Source organism: Dryobates pubescens, chromosome 25 (assembly GCF_014839835.1).
Source record: "Dryobates pubescens isolate bDryPub1 chromosome 25, bDryPub1.pri, whole genome shotgun sequence".
NCBI lineage: Eukaryota > Metazoa > Chordata > Aves > Piciformes > Picidae > Dryobates > Dryobates pubescens.
In genome coordinates, this window is record NC_071636.1 from 9823713 (window position 1) to 9837171 (window position 13459).

The 13459-nt window shown below is 41.9% G+C and overlaps 1 protein-coding gene across 1 annotated transcript in view; it reads left to right on the top strand.

The window, feature by feature from the left end:
- TMEM132C (transmembrane protein 132C) overlaps window positions 1–13459 on the top strand; it is a 220752-nt gene that overhangs the window by 63129 nt on the left and 144164 nt on the right. Inside the window, exon 2 of the mRNA XM_054173119.1 lies at window positions 1757–2645. Coding sequence (XP_054029094.1) covers window positions 1757–2645 — 889 coding nt within the window. The remainder of the gene's footprint in view (window positions 1–1756; window positions 2646–13459) is intronic.

The following is a 13459-nucleotide window of genomic DNA, read 5'->3' on the forward strand; positions in this document are numbered from 1 at the left end:
CCAGTGCACTAGTGATGTGCACACAACAGGACTGCAGTGATGTAGCCTGTCAGCAGTAGTCATTTGGTATAATGATAAATATTGAATAGTTATTACTTGAAAACATTTAATGGAGTTTGGCTAGGTAATTAGCATGCTTGCAGCCAGATGTGCTAGAAGGAGAGTGCAACTATTATTTGGAAATCCTCAAGCTGCAGTCCTTTGTGAGAAAGCTGATGAGAGTCTGTCTCTGTAGGGCTTTTTAGAGATCTCTAGGTATTCCTGCATATTATGCACGGTCCATATCATTGCTTTTCTGCTTTAGAATCAAACTTACACAGAACTTTTAAGTCCTGGCTGATGGAATTCCCCCAAGACATGGAAACTGACATATGTCTGAGGGCAAGGTGCGCTTTTAAATGCTAAATGCAGTTTAACACTAGATGCATCATCATTAATTTACATTCTGTACCTATAGTTAATCTTTACAGTGTGTTAGGAAGAGGGGTTGTGAGTAGTACTATGTAATCCACATGTATTTTAACTGGTGTCCATTTTTACCTATCTTAATTTAGGTAATTTTATCTTTTGGCAACATTTGTTGTTAATCTGTATAACAGGAAAACAATACTTAAGTCTAAAGAGATCTGATTGTCAGCTGGAACTTTGAGATCAGCCAGTATATATTGATTTCTCTGCCTGCATCTTGTATATTAATAGTTGTTGAAGTATTTCTAGCCTGTGATGTGCATCTGCTTTTAAATAACTTAGAAAGCTGAGGTACTGTCAGTTTGAAATTAGAGAGATGCAGACCACAGTGCTAGAAACAGTAGCATGGGAGCAAGGTTTCTTGATGGAGGAAGAGAGGGAAATGGGGTGTGTGTCAGCTCTTAGAAAAGCAGTTTCTGTCTGGCTGTAGAAAAACTACCTTTGATCTCTCGGCCAGTGTCCTGCAGGAGCAGTGATTAGCAGTCCTTCAGGGGCTGTGGTTCAGTGGGCCAGACAGACATATCGAATACCTTGTGCATGCTGTAACTGAGCAGAAAGCTGGGAAAGGCAGGAGGGAAGTTTCTAGGTGAGCAGAAAGTTTAGAAGGGGGTGGTGTTGTAAGCAGAAAATGAAATAAAATAGGTGAATAAATAAATATTAAATAGAATAGAAAAAGTGTGTGGAAGGTGAGCATGTGTTTACTTATGGAATTGCTTTTGGAAGGCTTTGACTTTGATTTGTGGCCAATCCTTAAGAGAATAGATGTGTACATAGTTATGCAAGCTTTGCTTGAACTTGTGTTAGGGAGGTGAGATGTTGTGTAGGAGTGACAAGTAACCTATTTATTTCTCATCCAGATGCTAGACGAAAGTATTCAAGGAGAATTTTATAGATTTGTTACATATTAGTGAGGCACTGAAGCATTTCCACTCAGCCATGGGGAATGGCTGGTTGGGGAAGCATCTCTATGTGAACCTTCTTTCTCTATGGGTACAAATACCTCATAATGGTGAAGATCTCCATTTGTACATCATCAGTGTCATAAACCAGTTCTCATAGTTAGATGCAAAGGAGCATTAAAGCCTGGGGGTTTATGTGGTTGGTTGTTTTTCTTTTGTGAATGTAACGTAAAGAAGAATTAGTTACATCTGAACAGGTAGCTGCACTTTTTTGCATGAAATGATGAGTTTCCTTAACTTAAAGGTAGCTCCACTAAAGCTGTAGCTAATGTCCTTTGGGAACTAAAAGCAGCTTTGCTCTAACTTGCATCACCTTTTTCTTTTATTAGTGACGGACTGTCGAGGGGTCTCAGACAATAATCAGAGATTTTCTTCATTACCAACATACCTACCTGTGAGCTATCGGATCTTCAGTGCTGAGACAACTTTCTTTCTCAAGGAAGCCAACCAGGACTTTATGAGAAATTCCAGTTTGCAGTCCAGAGTGGAGTCATTCTTCCCATATAAAGCCAAGAGACCACCCATATTAAATGCCAGCTATGGACCTTTCTCTGTGGAACAAGTTGTGCCCCAGGACCTAATGTTAACTTCCAACTTTTTGGGATCTTCCAGCAAGTTTACTTATAACTGGAAGCTTCAGGCCTACATAATGAGCAACAAGATTTACCTGAGCAAGCCCAAAGTCCAGGTCCTGTTCTACATTGTGGGCCGGGACTGGGATGACTACAGCACCACGGAACGGCTACCCTGCCTGCGGGTGTTTGCCTTCCGAGAGACGCGGGAAGTCAGAGGCAGCTGCAGGCTGAAAGGGGATCTGGGGCTGTGTGTGGCAGAGCTGGAGCTCCTGCCAAGCTGGTTTAACCCCCCCACGGTTGTCACGGGCCGTAAGAAGTCAGCGGATCAGTTTGAAGGGAGCCCTGTGGAGCTTTACTATACTATTCAAGCAGGAGATGAGAAGGGAGAGTGTACTGCAGAGGATATAAGGAAGGGAAATGCTATCCGGCCAGGAAAAGATGGTGTGGATGAAACCATGTCCCACTTACAGAGGATTGGATCTGTCAGCCTCTATCGAGGCCAGGAGACTTCTCGACTAACGGAGCTACGGCTGGATAGCAATATTGTTGTCTGGCTGCCCTCGAAGCCTGTCAAACAAGGAGAGGTTGTGAATGTTTATGTGACCATTGCCAACAATTCTACAGTGGATCAGTTCATACTCAGGTATGGCAGGTTGTTTAAGTATGCTTCTGACGTGGTAGCACACAAAGATGTTGGGGACATGGGATGAATCTCAACCAATTTAAAGTTAATCCACGCTGAAGGTTGTTCCTAGGCACTAAGATACATTCTTTTCCTCCTTGAAAGCTGTGAATAGGATTGAAAGCTAGGAGGCTTGTAACATGTCTGCCATACGATTTATCCCATGCCCACATTATGCAACAATGAACAAAATGGCAGTTTGCTGCTTTAGCTAGGCCATTTCTGTGCAATGACAAACAGTACGGAACCAGAAAGAAAATCTCTGCTTTACAGGGCTTTTAAACCCAGGTTTTTATTGCACAGGCATGGAGCTTAAACTTAGCAAAACTTCAATTACCTGCTTTTTTAAAAGTGGTCTGGCAGTGCTTTGTCTCTCCCACACAGAGTGGTTTTGTTATGTGAGCTCCTGAGGGAGGGGTTTAACTATCTGCTGGTAGTTAAGTAGCGATTGTCTTTGCCAGAAGGTCTACCTCTTAAAATAAGGCCTAAGATGTTTGATATTGGTCGTGATTGGAAGGGACTGTTAGAAGTGAGTGCCGTTATTTTGGACAGGAGCAGCGAATATAGGACCTGGGAACACAAGAACTGCCTTACTGGGTCAGATTCCTTTCTTTTTATTTCCTCCTTTAGCAGCTTCCCTACTGATCAGATGAAAATCCTTGGAGGATAAAAAAGACTGGGAAACTTGTTAATGAGTGAAATATTTGATGTATCTCTTTTTTTCCCCCCCTTTTCTTCTTTTTTAACTTGTAACTGGGCTTAAAATTCAAGGGACGTTTTCACGGTGATAAGCAACAATTGCTCTTTAAAACCTCAGGGAATCAGAGTTTCCCAAAAGATTCTGCACATGAAAGTATTTATTTCTAAGGCTTATATGAATTAGATTAATACATAGTTGACAACTACCCAGGAGAATAGCCTTTAGAACAGGAAGTGTCGCTTGGCAGATAAAAGGCTTTTATTTTAAAAAAGGGGGATTTTAGACATCCCAGAATTGTTCTGATGTTTGCAGCTTTGGTTAAGTTGGTGAGATAATCTCCCAGACACCTGTTTATGAGAGAAACCTCCATTATAGAAGTCTTCTCTGATGTTTTTGCTTATCTTTTATTGAAAATCCTTTTCCACAAAGCAGTAGAAACAGAATACTTTCTACATAACAAGCATATCTGCAGTGAAAGAAGAAATCCAAAGGCAGTGAACTGGGTGTTTGAGAGGCTGATGGGTGGAGGGGGGATCACCCTTTGAAGGGCTGTGTCACAGCCTTTATTTTCCTGAAAAGTGATTGAAGATAAACAAGCTTGTTGAAATCTGGTGGTGTATTTCTTTGCTCAGAAATGAATCTGACTGCCTAGGCAGGGCTGTCATTTGAAAGCTGAGAGGTGCAAAAGATAGAGATGATAATGTGGGACGTCAGTAGTTGCCTGTGTGACTTGCTGCTATGGACAGAATGGATTTGGTTTGGTTTTAAGAAGAGGTGACTGGTTTCTTTGAAGTGAATAGTCTGACATTTGTTGGTATATCAGTTATTCTCTGTTATCACAAATACAGAGCTCAGGCTGTGTTCTGTTGCTGAAACATCCTTTTGGTGAGCAGAGGATTTGCAATAAATAAATAAATAAAAAGACTTTTAACCAAACACAGGAACACAAGAGCTAAAGAAACCAAGGAGGTTTTTTAAATTACACTTGCTTTCTTCCACTGGGCTTGGGCAGGTGGTCAATGTCTTGAGATGTAGTACAGAACTTAGTCACATTCTGAAAATCAACACTGTTCAGTGTGCTTCCTTCTTTCCACCACTAAGGGTAAGAAAATCAATGTGAGGCTCCAAAGCAGTCTTGGTTTTGGAAACTTTGTCTTCCAGGCATGTCACTCTCTTGTATCTACCAAAGATGTTGATGTGTGCTGTTGTTAGGGCTTCAGATGGAAGCTTTTCTTAGTATGTACAGGAGGGTAATTCTGTGTAAAAGAAAAGAGAAAGGTTTTAAACTTTCTGGCGCTGCATTAGGAAGGGACAGTTGATATCCACTGGTGACAATCATGTGGCACTATCCCATGAATCATGGGCGGCTTGTTCTGTTGGCTGTGCAGGTTGGTGGCAAAGGGCAAGCAAAAGGTTGGAAAAGCCAAGCTGAGGTTACTGCTTCTGTGATGAAAATTTGATGTCTTCAGTGAAACATCCTGGGTATGAAAGAGTGTAGAATTTGATCCAGGAATCTGTGGGGTTCCTGTATCTCACAGGGGAAAAAAGCCAGGTGAATACAGCAGCCATGGAGTAGGCAGTGCATATGCTGGGTCTGCCTAAGGGCTTCTTTAACCTTCTCCATGGCCATTTGCCTGGTTAGACAGTGCGCTGTATGCTTTCAGACTCATGGGTTCCCAGCAGAGCAATCCCTACATCCTATGACATGCATTCACATTTAATCATCCTAAAGAAAACCACACCACACATTATCCCCAGGCATAGTGCATTTGTTTATTTTCTGCCTCTTGTATATTACTCATTGAAGTATTGCAGCATCCAGTGCTGAAGCAAAGAGCACGTGATCATTGCTTTTGGGGGGTGGGGGGTGGGGGAGTGCAGGGAGAAATAATAGCTACAAATCTTCCCTGGCAAGAGGAAACTAGACTGGTCTAAATGACCTCATATCCACAAATCATTGCAATTGAAACTGTGTTCTTAAATTGTGTCTTAATTCAGAATCCTATTACAGTATCTATAAATTTATCAGCCTGAGAACACCAGTAAAGTCAAGGAGAATGACTGATATGACAGGGACTCAAAGGAATTATGCAGGAAAGTACATTAACACAGTAGGAGCACTGTGTGAATAAACACAGGTCTTCCTTTCTTGCAGCTAGTCGGCATAGAGCTATTGTGAGAGCAGTTCAAACAGTACTGATAGGTTATAGGATATAGGTTGTGTTAACAGACCTGTTCCTGTCCTGTGTCACCTCTGTACATCTTTACACGTGTTATCTGTATGCAATGTAGAAAATGCAAACAGTTGGTCAGCAGTTGGGGTGGGAAGCCTGTTGCAGTCTGTTCCGAAAAGACTTTGACATCCTCTGATCAAAGGAGTTTCATGTTTGCCATATATTATCAATGATAGCAAAAATGGGAATAGCTTGATAGAAGAACTGAAGAAATAGAGAAAGGGGAAGAAAATACTGCACTGCATTGCTACCATTGGGAAGGATTTCTGGGCTCCCCAGAGAGAGAAGAATTGCACTTAGTGCTGACTGCTCAGTAGTTACCTCTAGCAGCTGGGTAAGCTATGAGCAGATTAAAAGTAGCATCAGTATGGGACAGAAAAGCAAAAAACTAGCATTTAGGTCTTCTATGCACTTCCCAGAGCTGTTATAAATAAACACCTCTGGCTTCAGCAGGCCTGCCACGATTGATTGTCACTTCACCATGTGTGTGTACATGCTTTTCTAATCAGAGGCATCATTTTGGGTATACAGTCTGTAAGGGTTAGAAAGCAAAAATCCTTAGGGCAGGACCCTGTTCTTGAATGCTTTTATGAGCTACCCTCACACCCAGTGGGCTCCAAGTAAGGGGGGAGATCGTTACCATACTAAAAATAAAGTATTCTTGTGAGGTTAACATTCAGAAAGTGACACGTTGCTACATGTGTGTGCTGAGATACTCAAAGGTGAGTAGGAAGCTGGGCATGATTTCTGTTTGTAGTACTGGGGAGTTGGAGAGTTGAATGCATTAGGCAGCTTTGAAAAGGCTGGCCTGTGTGCATTGCTGTGTTTGTTCTGTAGCTCTAAATGCTTTTGTAGCTACTCCACCATTATAGGATCTTTCCATCTGTTTTCCATGGCATGACGTGCCACATTTGATCTGGCAGAGCACTGTACAGCAAGGGCCAAAGCAAAAGGTGTGGGAGTGCTAAGTGGTTTTGTTTTATGTTGCTCTGCTGGGCAGTGGCTAATCTCTAACTCACTCTAGAAGGTGCTGAACCATCGGCTAACCCGATTTACAGGAGACATTGAGCAGGATAAGTAAAGGGAAAGAGGATGAAGTTGTTAACTACCCTGAGTAGAGAAGAGAGGTGAAAAACAGTAATACTTTTTTCCCCTCAGGCTTCTTATTACAGATTTTGCAGTGTTACTCTACAGTGCACCTGTAGAGTGTTACTGAATTACCTTTGTCCAGCAAACAAATCAGCTTAAGACAATGGGTATTTAGCGCTGATAATAAATCTATAGGTTGGATGAAGGATAAAGAATAAATGTAGTGAGGAAAGCTATTAAACCCATCAGCTGAGGCAGCTTTATATGTCAGTTCCTAATGAGTATTGACAGCAGTGCTGCTTTAGGTAATTCTGAGAAGAGCTAAAAATCCTGAGTAGCCCTACAGAACAGCTAGAGTAGATAGTTATGATCATAACATTGGTGTGCTGTTTGTAAACCTCACTGTTTCAAAGCCTAGAATGTGATCTGGCCATAACTAATTTTGGAGGAACTGGTGGTGGAAAAGGTGAATCCCCAGCACTAAATATGCCTGTTTTGCATGGAAGACCTATTTGATCCTCCCTAGGGAGTGAAGCACTTGGAGCTGTCTGTGCTTGGCACTGCCCTCGGCATTTCTACTTGCCATATATAAAAAGGAAAAAGAGAAACATTTTCAGGTGATGACTATGTAATTTTAGATACTGACATTTTAATTTTACCTTATGATGAGGTAACCTTTGGTACTGTGAAATTTACCTGTGCTTAATTGCTGGTTTATCAGTTTTTCAAGCTGTGGGGTGGTGGTGTCATCACTGCAAAAGTCACTGTCATGACTAACTGAGGCTGAAGTTAACCACAGTATATGAAACCAAAACCAGAGGTGAGTCCACTCTGTGTTATGTGTTAACCTATAACTCAGGACATATTATCTCAAGTATCTATTTTCTACAGTAAATGGAGTGCTGATTTCCAACTGTTAAATGAAGTGTGATTTAAATACATACATATTTTTGATATACTGTGGAGCAGCTTAATAAAAGAAAGGTAGTAGTATAGTCTTTGTTGTGCACTAATCGGAGTGCTTTGGGTTGGAAGGGGCCTACAAAGGTCATATAGTCCAATTCCCCTGCTGTGAGCTGGGACATCCTCTGTTAGAGCAGGTTGCCCAGAACCCTGCCAAGCCTGACCTTGAATATCTCCAAGGATGGGTCCTCAACTACCTCCTTGGGCAACCACTACCCTCCTGGTAAAGAGCTTGTTCCTAACATCCAACCTGAATCTCCTCTTCTTCAATTTCAAAGCATTGCTCCTCATCCTATCAGTGCAGGCCTTTGTAAACACTCCCTCTCCAAATTTCTTGTAGGCCCCGTTCAGGTAAGGGAAGGCTGCTCTGAGGGCTCTCCAGAGTCTTCTCTTCTCTAGGCTAAGCAACTCCAGCTCCCTCAGCCTGTCCTTGTAGGAAAGGTGCTCCAGCCCCTTAATCATTTTCCTGGCTCTCCTCTGGACCTGTTCCTGTTTCTGCTGAGGATTTCCAGTGTTACCTTAGCCATATCACGTTATCCCTGCTTACATCTTCACCTTCTCAGATTGCTTGTTTATACGATGCACAATTCAGGGAAGAGGCTGGGCTGTGCTCTGTGTGCATCATTCAGTACAGTGATCCTTGATCCCCGTGAGGCATCTGTGTGTTACATAATACAGGCGACACTAAATCATAGAGAAGATGTTACACTGTGGGGATTATGGTTTTTGCAAGTAACGAAGTGTAATAGCACTTTGCAAGTGCTTTGTTAATATTCCTCCAAAGTAAATGTGTGGTTAAAAATTCATAGCAATCATCTGCTATCATTTTTTACATTCTGCTTCAGTAAGCAATGGGAACAGAGTCTGCTGAAGTACTTTTCATTGTCATTTACTAGAGAGTATGACAGGCTAACAGCAAAAGGGTAAATGTTTCCCAAGATAGCTTTAAAAAAAGCATTTGTGACTCAGAGAATACTTTTTCAACAAGGAAAATGTGTTAATGATGTTTTGAGGATGGTATCGCACCCCAGTTTGATTTCATTAGCCCTCAGCAGGCACTCTTCTTGGACATCAGTGTCCTACCAGAAGCAGCTGAGTCCTCCAAGCAGATGACTCATTCTCAGCAATGTGAAAGCCAGTGAGGATGTAGTTTAAATAGAAACTGTAAGAAGGTGCTCCTCACTAGAGCAAGTGAAGAGCTGAAGAACTCACGTTAGTCTGTGGTAGCAGTGAACCAGGTTTCATAAAGTTTTGTAAAGAACCTGATTATTAACTTGAAATCAAAGGTAACTAGGAAAAGGCAGACAGGCACTCTTCCCCTGATGCTCTTTCAAGGCTTTTGAAAAGAATTAGTGCTTCAGAAACCTTCTGAACAGTTCTACTGATGTCTCTAATGCAGTGTGCTCTTTAGTACTGAGAACAAGCTATGGATCTGTTGTTGTAAGGCTGAATCTGTGTTCCTTACTTTGGAAGTCATTTGCTGATCGACCATGACAGAGTCGCTGGAGCATGGCTTTGCAACCAGGGAACCAGGAAGAGACCTTAGACCCTGCTGTGTTCAGGAGCTGTGCAGTGAAGTTGGGTGCTGTTAAAGTCTGTAGAATACTGAGCACTGACAATCAAAAATGATAGCCTCCCTTTTGAAAACATCATCCTTAACACCCTGATCAGCTGCCTGTAGAGTGGAATTCCTATTACAACAATTAACTAAACCAAGGGTGCAGTACTTGTAGGGGTGTTCTTTGTATTGTGAGAAGCATTTCCAAAGTGTGTGTTCAATTGAAATCTGTGGATTCTTTGAGTTAAATTCAGGTCCATCTCCATGTGGCTGTCAGCCTTCCTGGTAGTGCCTTCATTTTCCCAGATGCAGTCTAAGACATGGAATACAATCAGCCAAGCACAAACAAACCCAAACTATATATATATAGTTTGTATAATAGCTTTATATAGTCCAACTATAAAAGTTTTCCTTAGTATGTTGACTGGAAAAGCAGAAGGAATTGATGGGGATGGATCATAAGTAGAAGAGAACAAAACGATTGCATCAGCAGTCAGCTACCAAGTGCTGGAGCTGAAGGTTTTGGTTAACTTTTGGCAAATTTCTCTGCATATCTTTCAGAATGCTCATATTGCAGTATCTTGTTAAAACCCCTTCGTGTAAACAGTTTTCCTTCCCATCTCCTTTAGTCTTAACAAACTAGTGAAGTCGTTCCTGCCTTTTTTCCCAAGTACCCTGTAGGGTGTGTGGCTAAATTCATTCTGGTGCCTTTGCCTCTTGTCCTGTTTTGGGAGGCTGCTTGGAGGTGCAGTGTCTCTCCTGCTAGCATCGTCTCTGCCCGACCTTTGCAAAAGCCTCTGCATGTGCAAGGCTGCTTAAAGATGAGATAAGGCACCTCTACTTAATTTCTGTTTAGACTATTAGCCACTTGTGTGACTCAAGTTACAACAGTTAATTAAATCCTTGGTTACTTGCCTAATTAGAAACAATGGTGGCTCATTAAAAGATCATACCATATAAACCCCAGTCCTCCCAAACCAGCAGTAGGGAGGAAAATTTCATACTATTGGGAGTGGATTTTATTTGAAGCAAGACAATGTTTTCTGGCTGTCTGGAAAAGGCTGTGATCTGATGCATTAGGGAATCTCCTGGGAATCCTCAATGTGATTATCTGACAAGCTGTTGGGTTCCAAGGCCACTGTAAGTAAGCGAATGTGTGAGCCTGTAGGTCTGAATGGAAATGAGTATCCCTAAGAAAAATTGCATGGCAAGGCTTTTAAACCTAGTGCGTCTGTTAAAGCTGTAAAAGCAGTAGTGTCTTGCTGGGATGCTACTGGGAGGGACATTGGCAAGCAGTAGCTCAAGCCTTGCAGGGAGCAGGATTTTGAATAGACTGGAAATACGGGGAATAATCTAAGATTAGGTACCTGGCATCACAGAACTGTAAAATCTGATGGGTTTATCTGTGTTGTTTTATTGGTGCTTGTGGGGCTCATTATTCAAGACAGAAACTGTCAGAGTGATTGAAGTTTCTGTTTTGGCAGACTACTGCTCCAAACTCATGACAGTACATACACATATAACGTAACTTGTTCTCGTGGCACTTCACAGTTAAAACTTCCCCAGCAGAAGTGGAGATGATAGCAAGTGCTACTTTGCACTTAAGGGTTAATTTCTGCAGAATGCTGAGCTTTCCTATAATGTATGGAGTGTTGAATTCCTATTTGTGTCCCCATTTCCTTTGGGACCCCACTGGGGTGCTCTGTATTTCCTTGAAATCCCACCCTGCCCTGTACATGCTGCCTCTGCAGAGAGGTGTGTGCTGTTGTGTACAGTATTCTTTTGAAAAGGAACTTGCATTTCTATAGATTTTCAGTGCACAGAAAACCTGATGAATTCATAGTTTAGATGAGACTGAGTTATAAAGAAATTCAGCATCTTCTACTGTTTGTTTGTCTGGTTCCTGGTGTGTTACAAAATGTCTCTATTAGCAAAGCTGCCGGGGGGTTAATTTGCACTAACAGCCTAATCATCTCCAACAACATCATTTTAGGTTTTCATGTTGCTGCTTAGATCAGCAAGACTAGAGAAAAGACAACTTGAGAAATGGTGCATATCTTAGGAAAGAAAAGAAAAACCAGAAATTGTGGAGGAAGCATTTCATAGCCCTCTGCATTCTCAGCTGTCACACTGCTTAAAAAGATCTGCTTTTTCTTACAGGCTCTGGTACTAAGATGTAAGCCTTGATTTCCAAAGTGCTGTGAGACTGATCTCTTTGTGCAAGAGAGACAGGCTCATTAAGGGGAGTATGTGGTACTTACACACCAAAGTCTAGAGCTCAGTTCTTCAACCTCTCGGATTAGCTGTTAAACGGCACACACAAACAGTTGTGGTCATGAATCGAAATTTGTATACCAGGCACTCTTTCATCTGTAATCCTACACCATAGAGTCACACTCGGTCTTTCACTTGCCCAAAGAGTGCTGGGGAAGGCAGTTCAGCCCTACAGGTGAGCATTAAAGCACAAATGTTGCTGACCAACTTAAGGGAGCTCCTTATTTGGCATGTTGGACATACGTGGATCCTGTTTTGAGGAAACAATTTTCCTATGGGTTGCATGGCTGCCTCCTCAGTGCTCTGAGCTTTGCTGTAGCCTTTTGAAAAACTAGTTGCTGTGATGCTAATTGCTGGAGTCACTGAGTCACTTGGTGTGCCTGGTCTCATTAGGTTGTAGAAATACCAACACCAGCAACAAAAATACTTTTTTCCTTGAGGTTATGTCTAGCTTAGAAAAAACTCTGATTGCATAGAGAGCTCTTCCTATGTAAACACCAACCCACAGCAGGAGGCTGTCACTTAGGAACATACCCAAATTTAGTCCTGTTGAAAGTAGTGAGACTATTCACAGGCTTTAGGCTGCTTTTTATTCCTCCGGGTCCGAGGCATTCATGAGGGGCCATGTTAGCAGCAGCATCTGCTTTTGTCTCCCATAGGAGCCTGATTACACTTCTCCAGTGGAAAGGAATGACCAAACTTTTTTTATGCATGTGTTATTGGTTGGATGATGATGATAGTGGCCAATGTATGCTTCCATGTATCGTAGTGGTGTCTTCTGAGACAGCAGGTAACAAAAGGATGATGTTGAAGTTGTAATTCATTTATCTACTCACTAGATTGTGAAGAGAACAGAGAGCAGGTGGTGGTAGACGAGTCAGCTGTAGGGGCAGCGGGGCTGAGCCGCCTTACAGGTAACATCATGGCAGCATTCAAACCAGTGGTTTGGATCCTTGACACTGAGCTTTGATTTCCTGGGTGACAGCATGTGAAAGTGGTGATTCCAGACCTTAGGAGTTCAGCTTCACAACAAACTCTGAAGCGAGTTTACAGCAGCCTTGCGGCCTAGGTTCACTAGGGTCTGTGCTAGGTGACATTGAGCTTCAAAGCAATTCGCCAGTGACTTTGGTGAAGTGTTAGTATCTTCTGTCAAACTGTTCAAAGCCCATAAAAGGGTATTGCAAGTGGCAATCTAGCCTGAAGATGATGTGTAATCTCCATTTTCTAAGACTCTGGGCTACTGCTTAAGAATTTTTCTCTTATCTGCCTGAGACAGTGCTTTTGTAGTTAACACTTGGCAAAAATATTGACACAGTTGAGCAAAGATTTTATCAGCTGGCTACAGACAGTGACGGCTGGTTAATTTTGATGTTTTCTGAAGGATCTCTACAGAAATTCTGAATAGCTGTTCAGAAATTGTCTCATCTCCCTTCACGTTATTAAAGTATGTGCTGTCCTCTGTACTTTGCATTCTTTAATTTTCATAGCATCTCAGGTGATGTGTACTTTGTCCATTGCCATGGTAACAGATGGGGTTTTTTTCTTACTCAAAGTAAACATTGACATAAAAGACACTGTAATATATTCTTTTTATTCATCCTGTACACCTAATGGATGCCGTAACTGCAAATATGTCATGATTGCAATGGATAGAGAGCAATAAACTGGAAGTCTGCCGCTCTGGTATATAACTGGCTTTGCCTTTCAACACAAGCATAATTTTATGTCAGCTACTTCAACACTGTTTTTACTCCTACCCGTGTTTAATTATATTTCAAATACTTCAGGGTGGAAACAGTCCCTGCCTGTGTGTTGGTAAGTGCTTAAGGGAGATGAGATCTAATAGCAGATGAGGCATGCTAACTTTGTTTTCGCTCTTAAACAGCTCCATTTTGAAGTTGAATTGATCCCATGAACTTTTGGCAGTTGTTCAAAATCCCTCCTATCCTTTTTATGA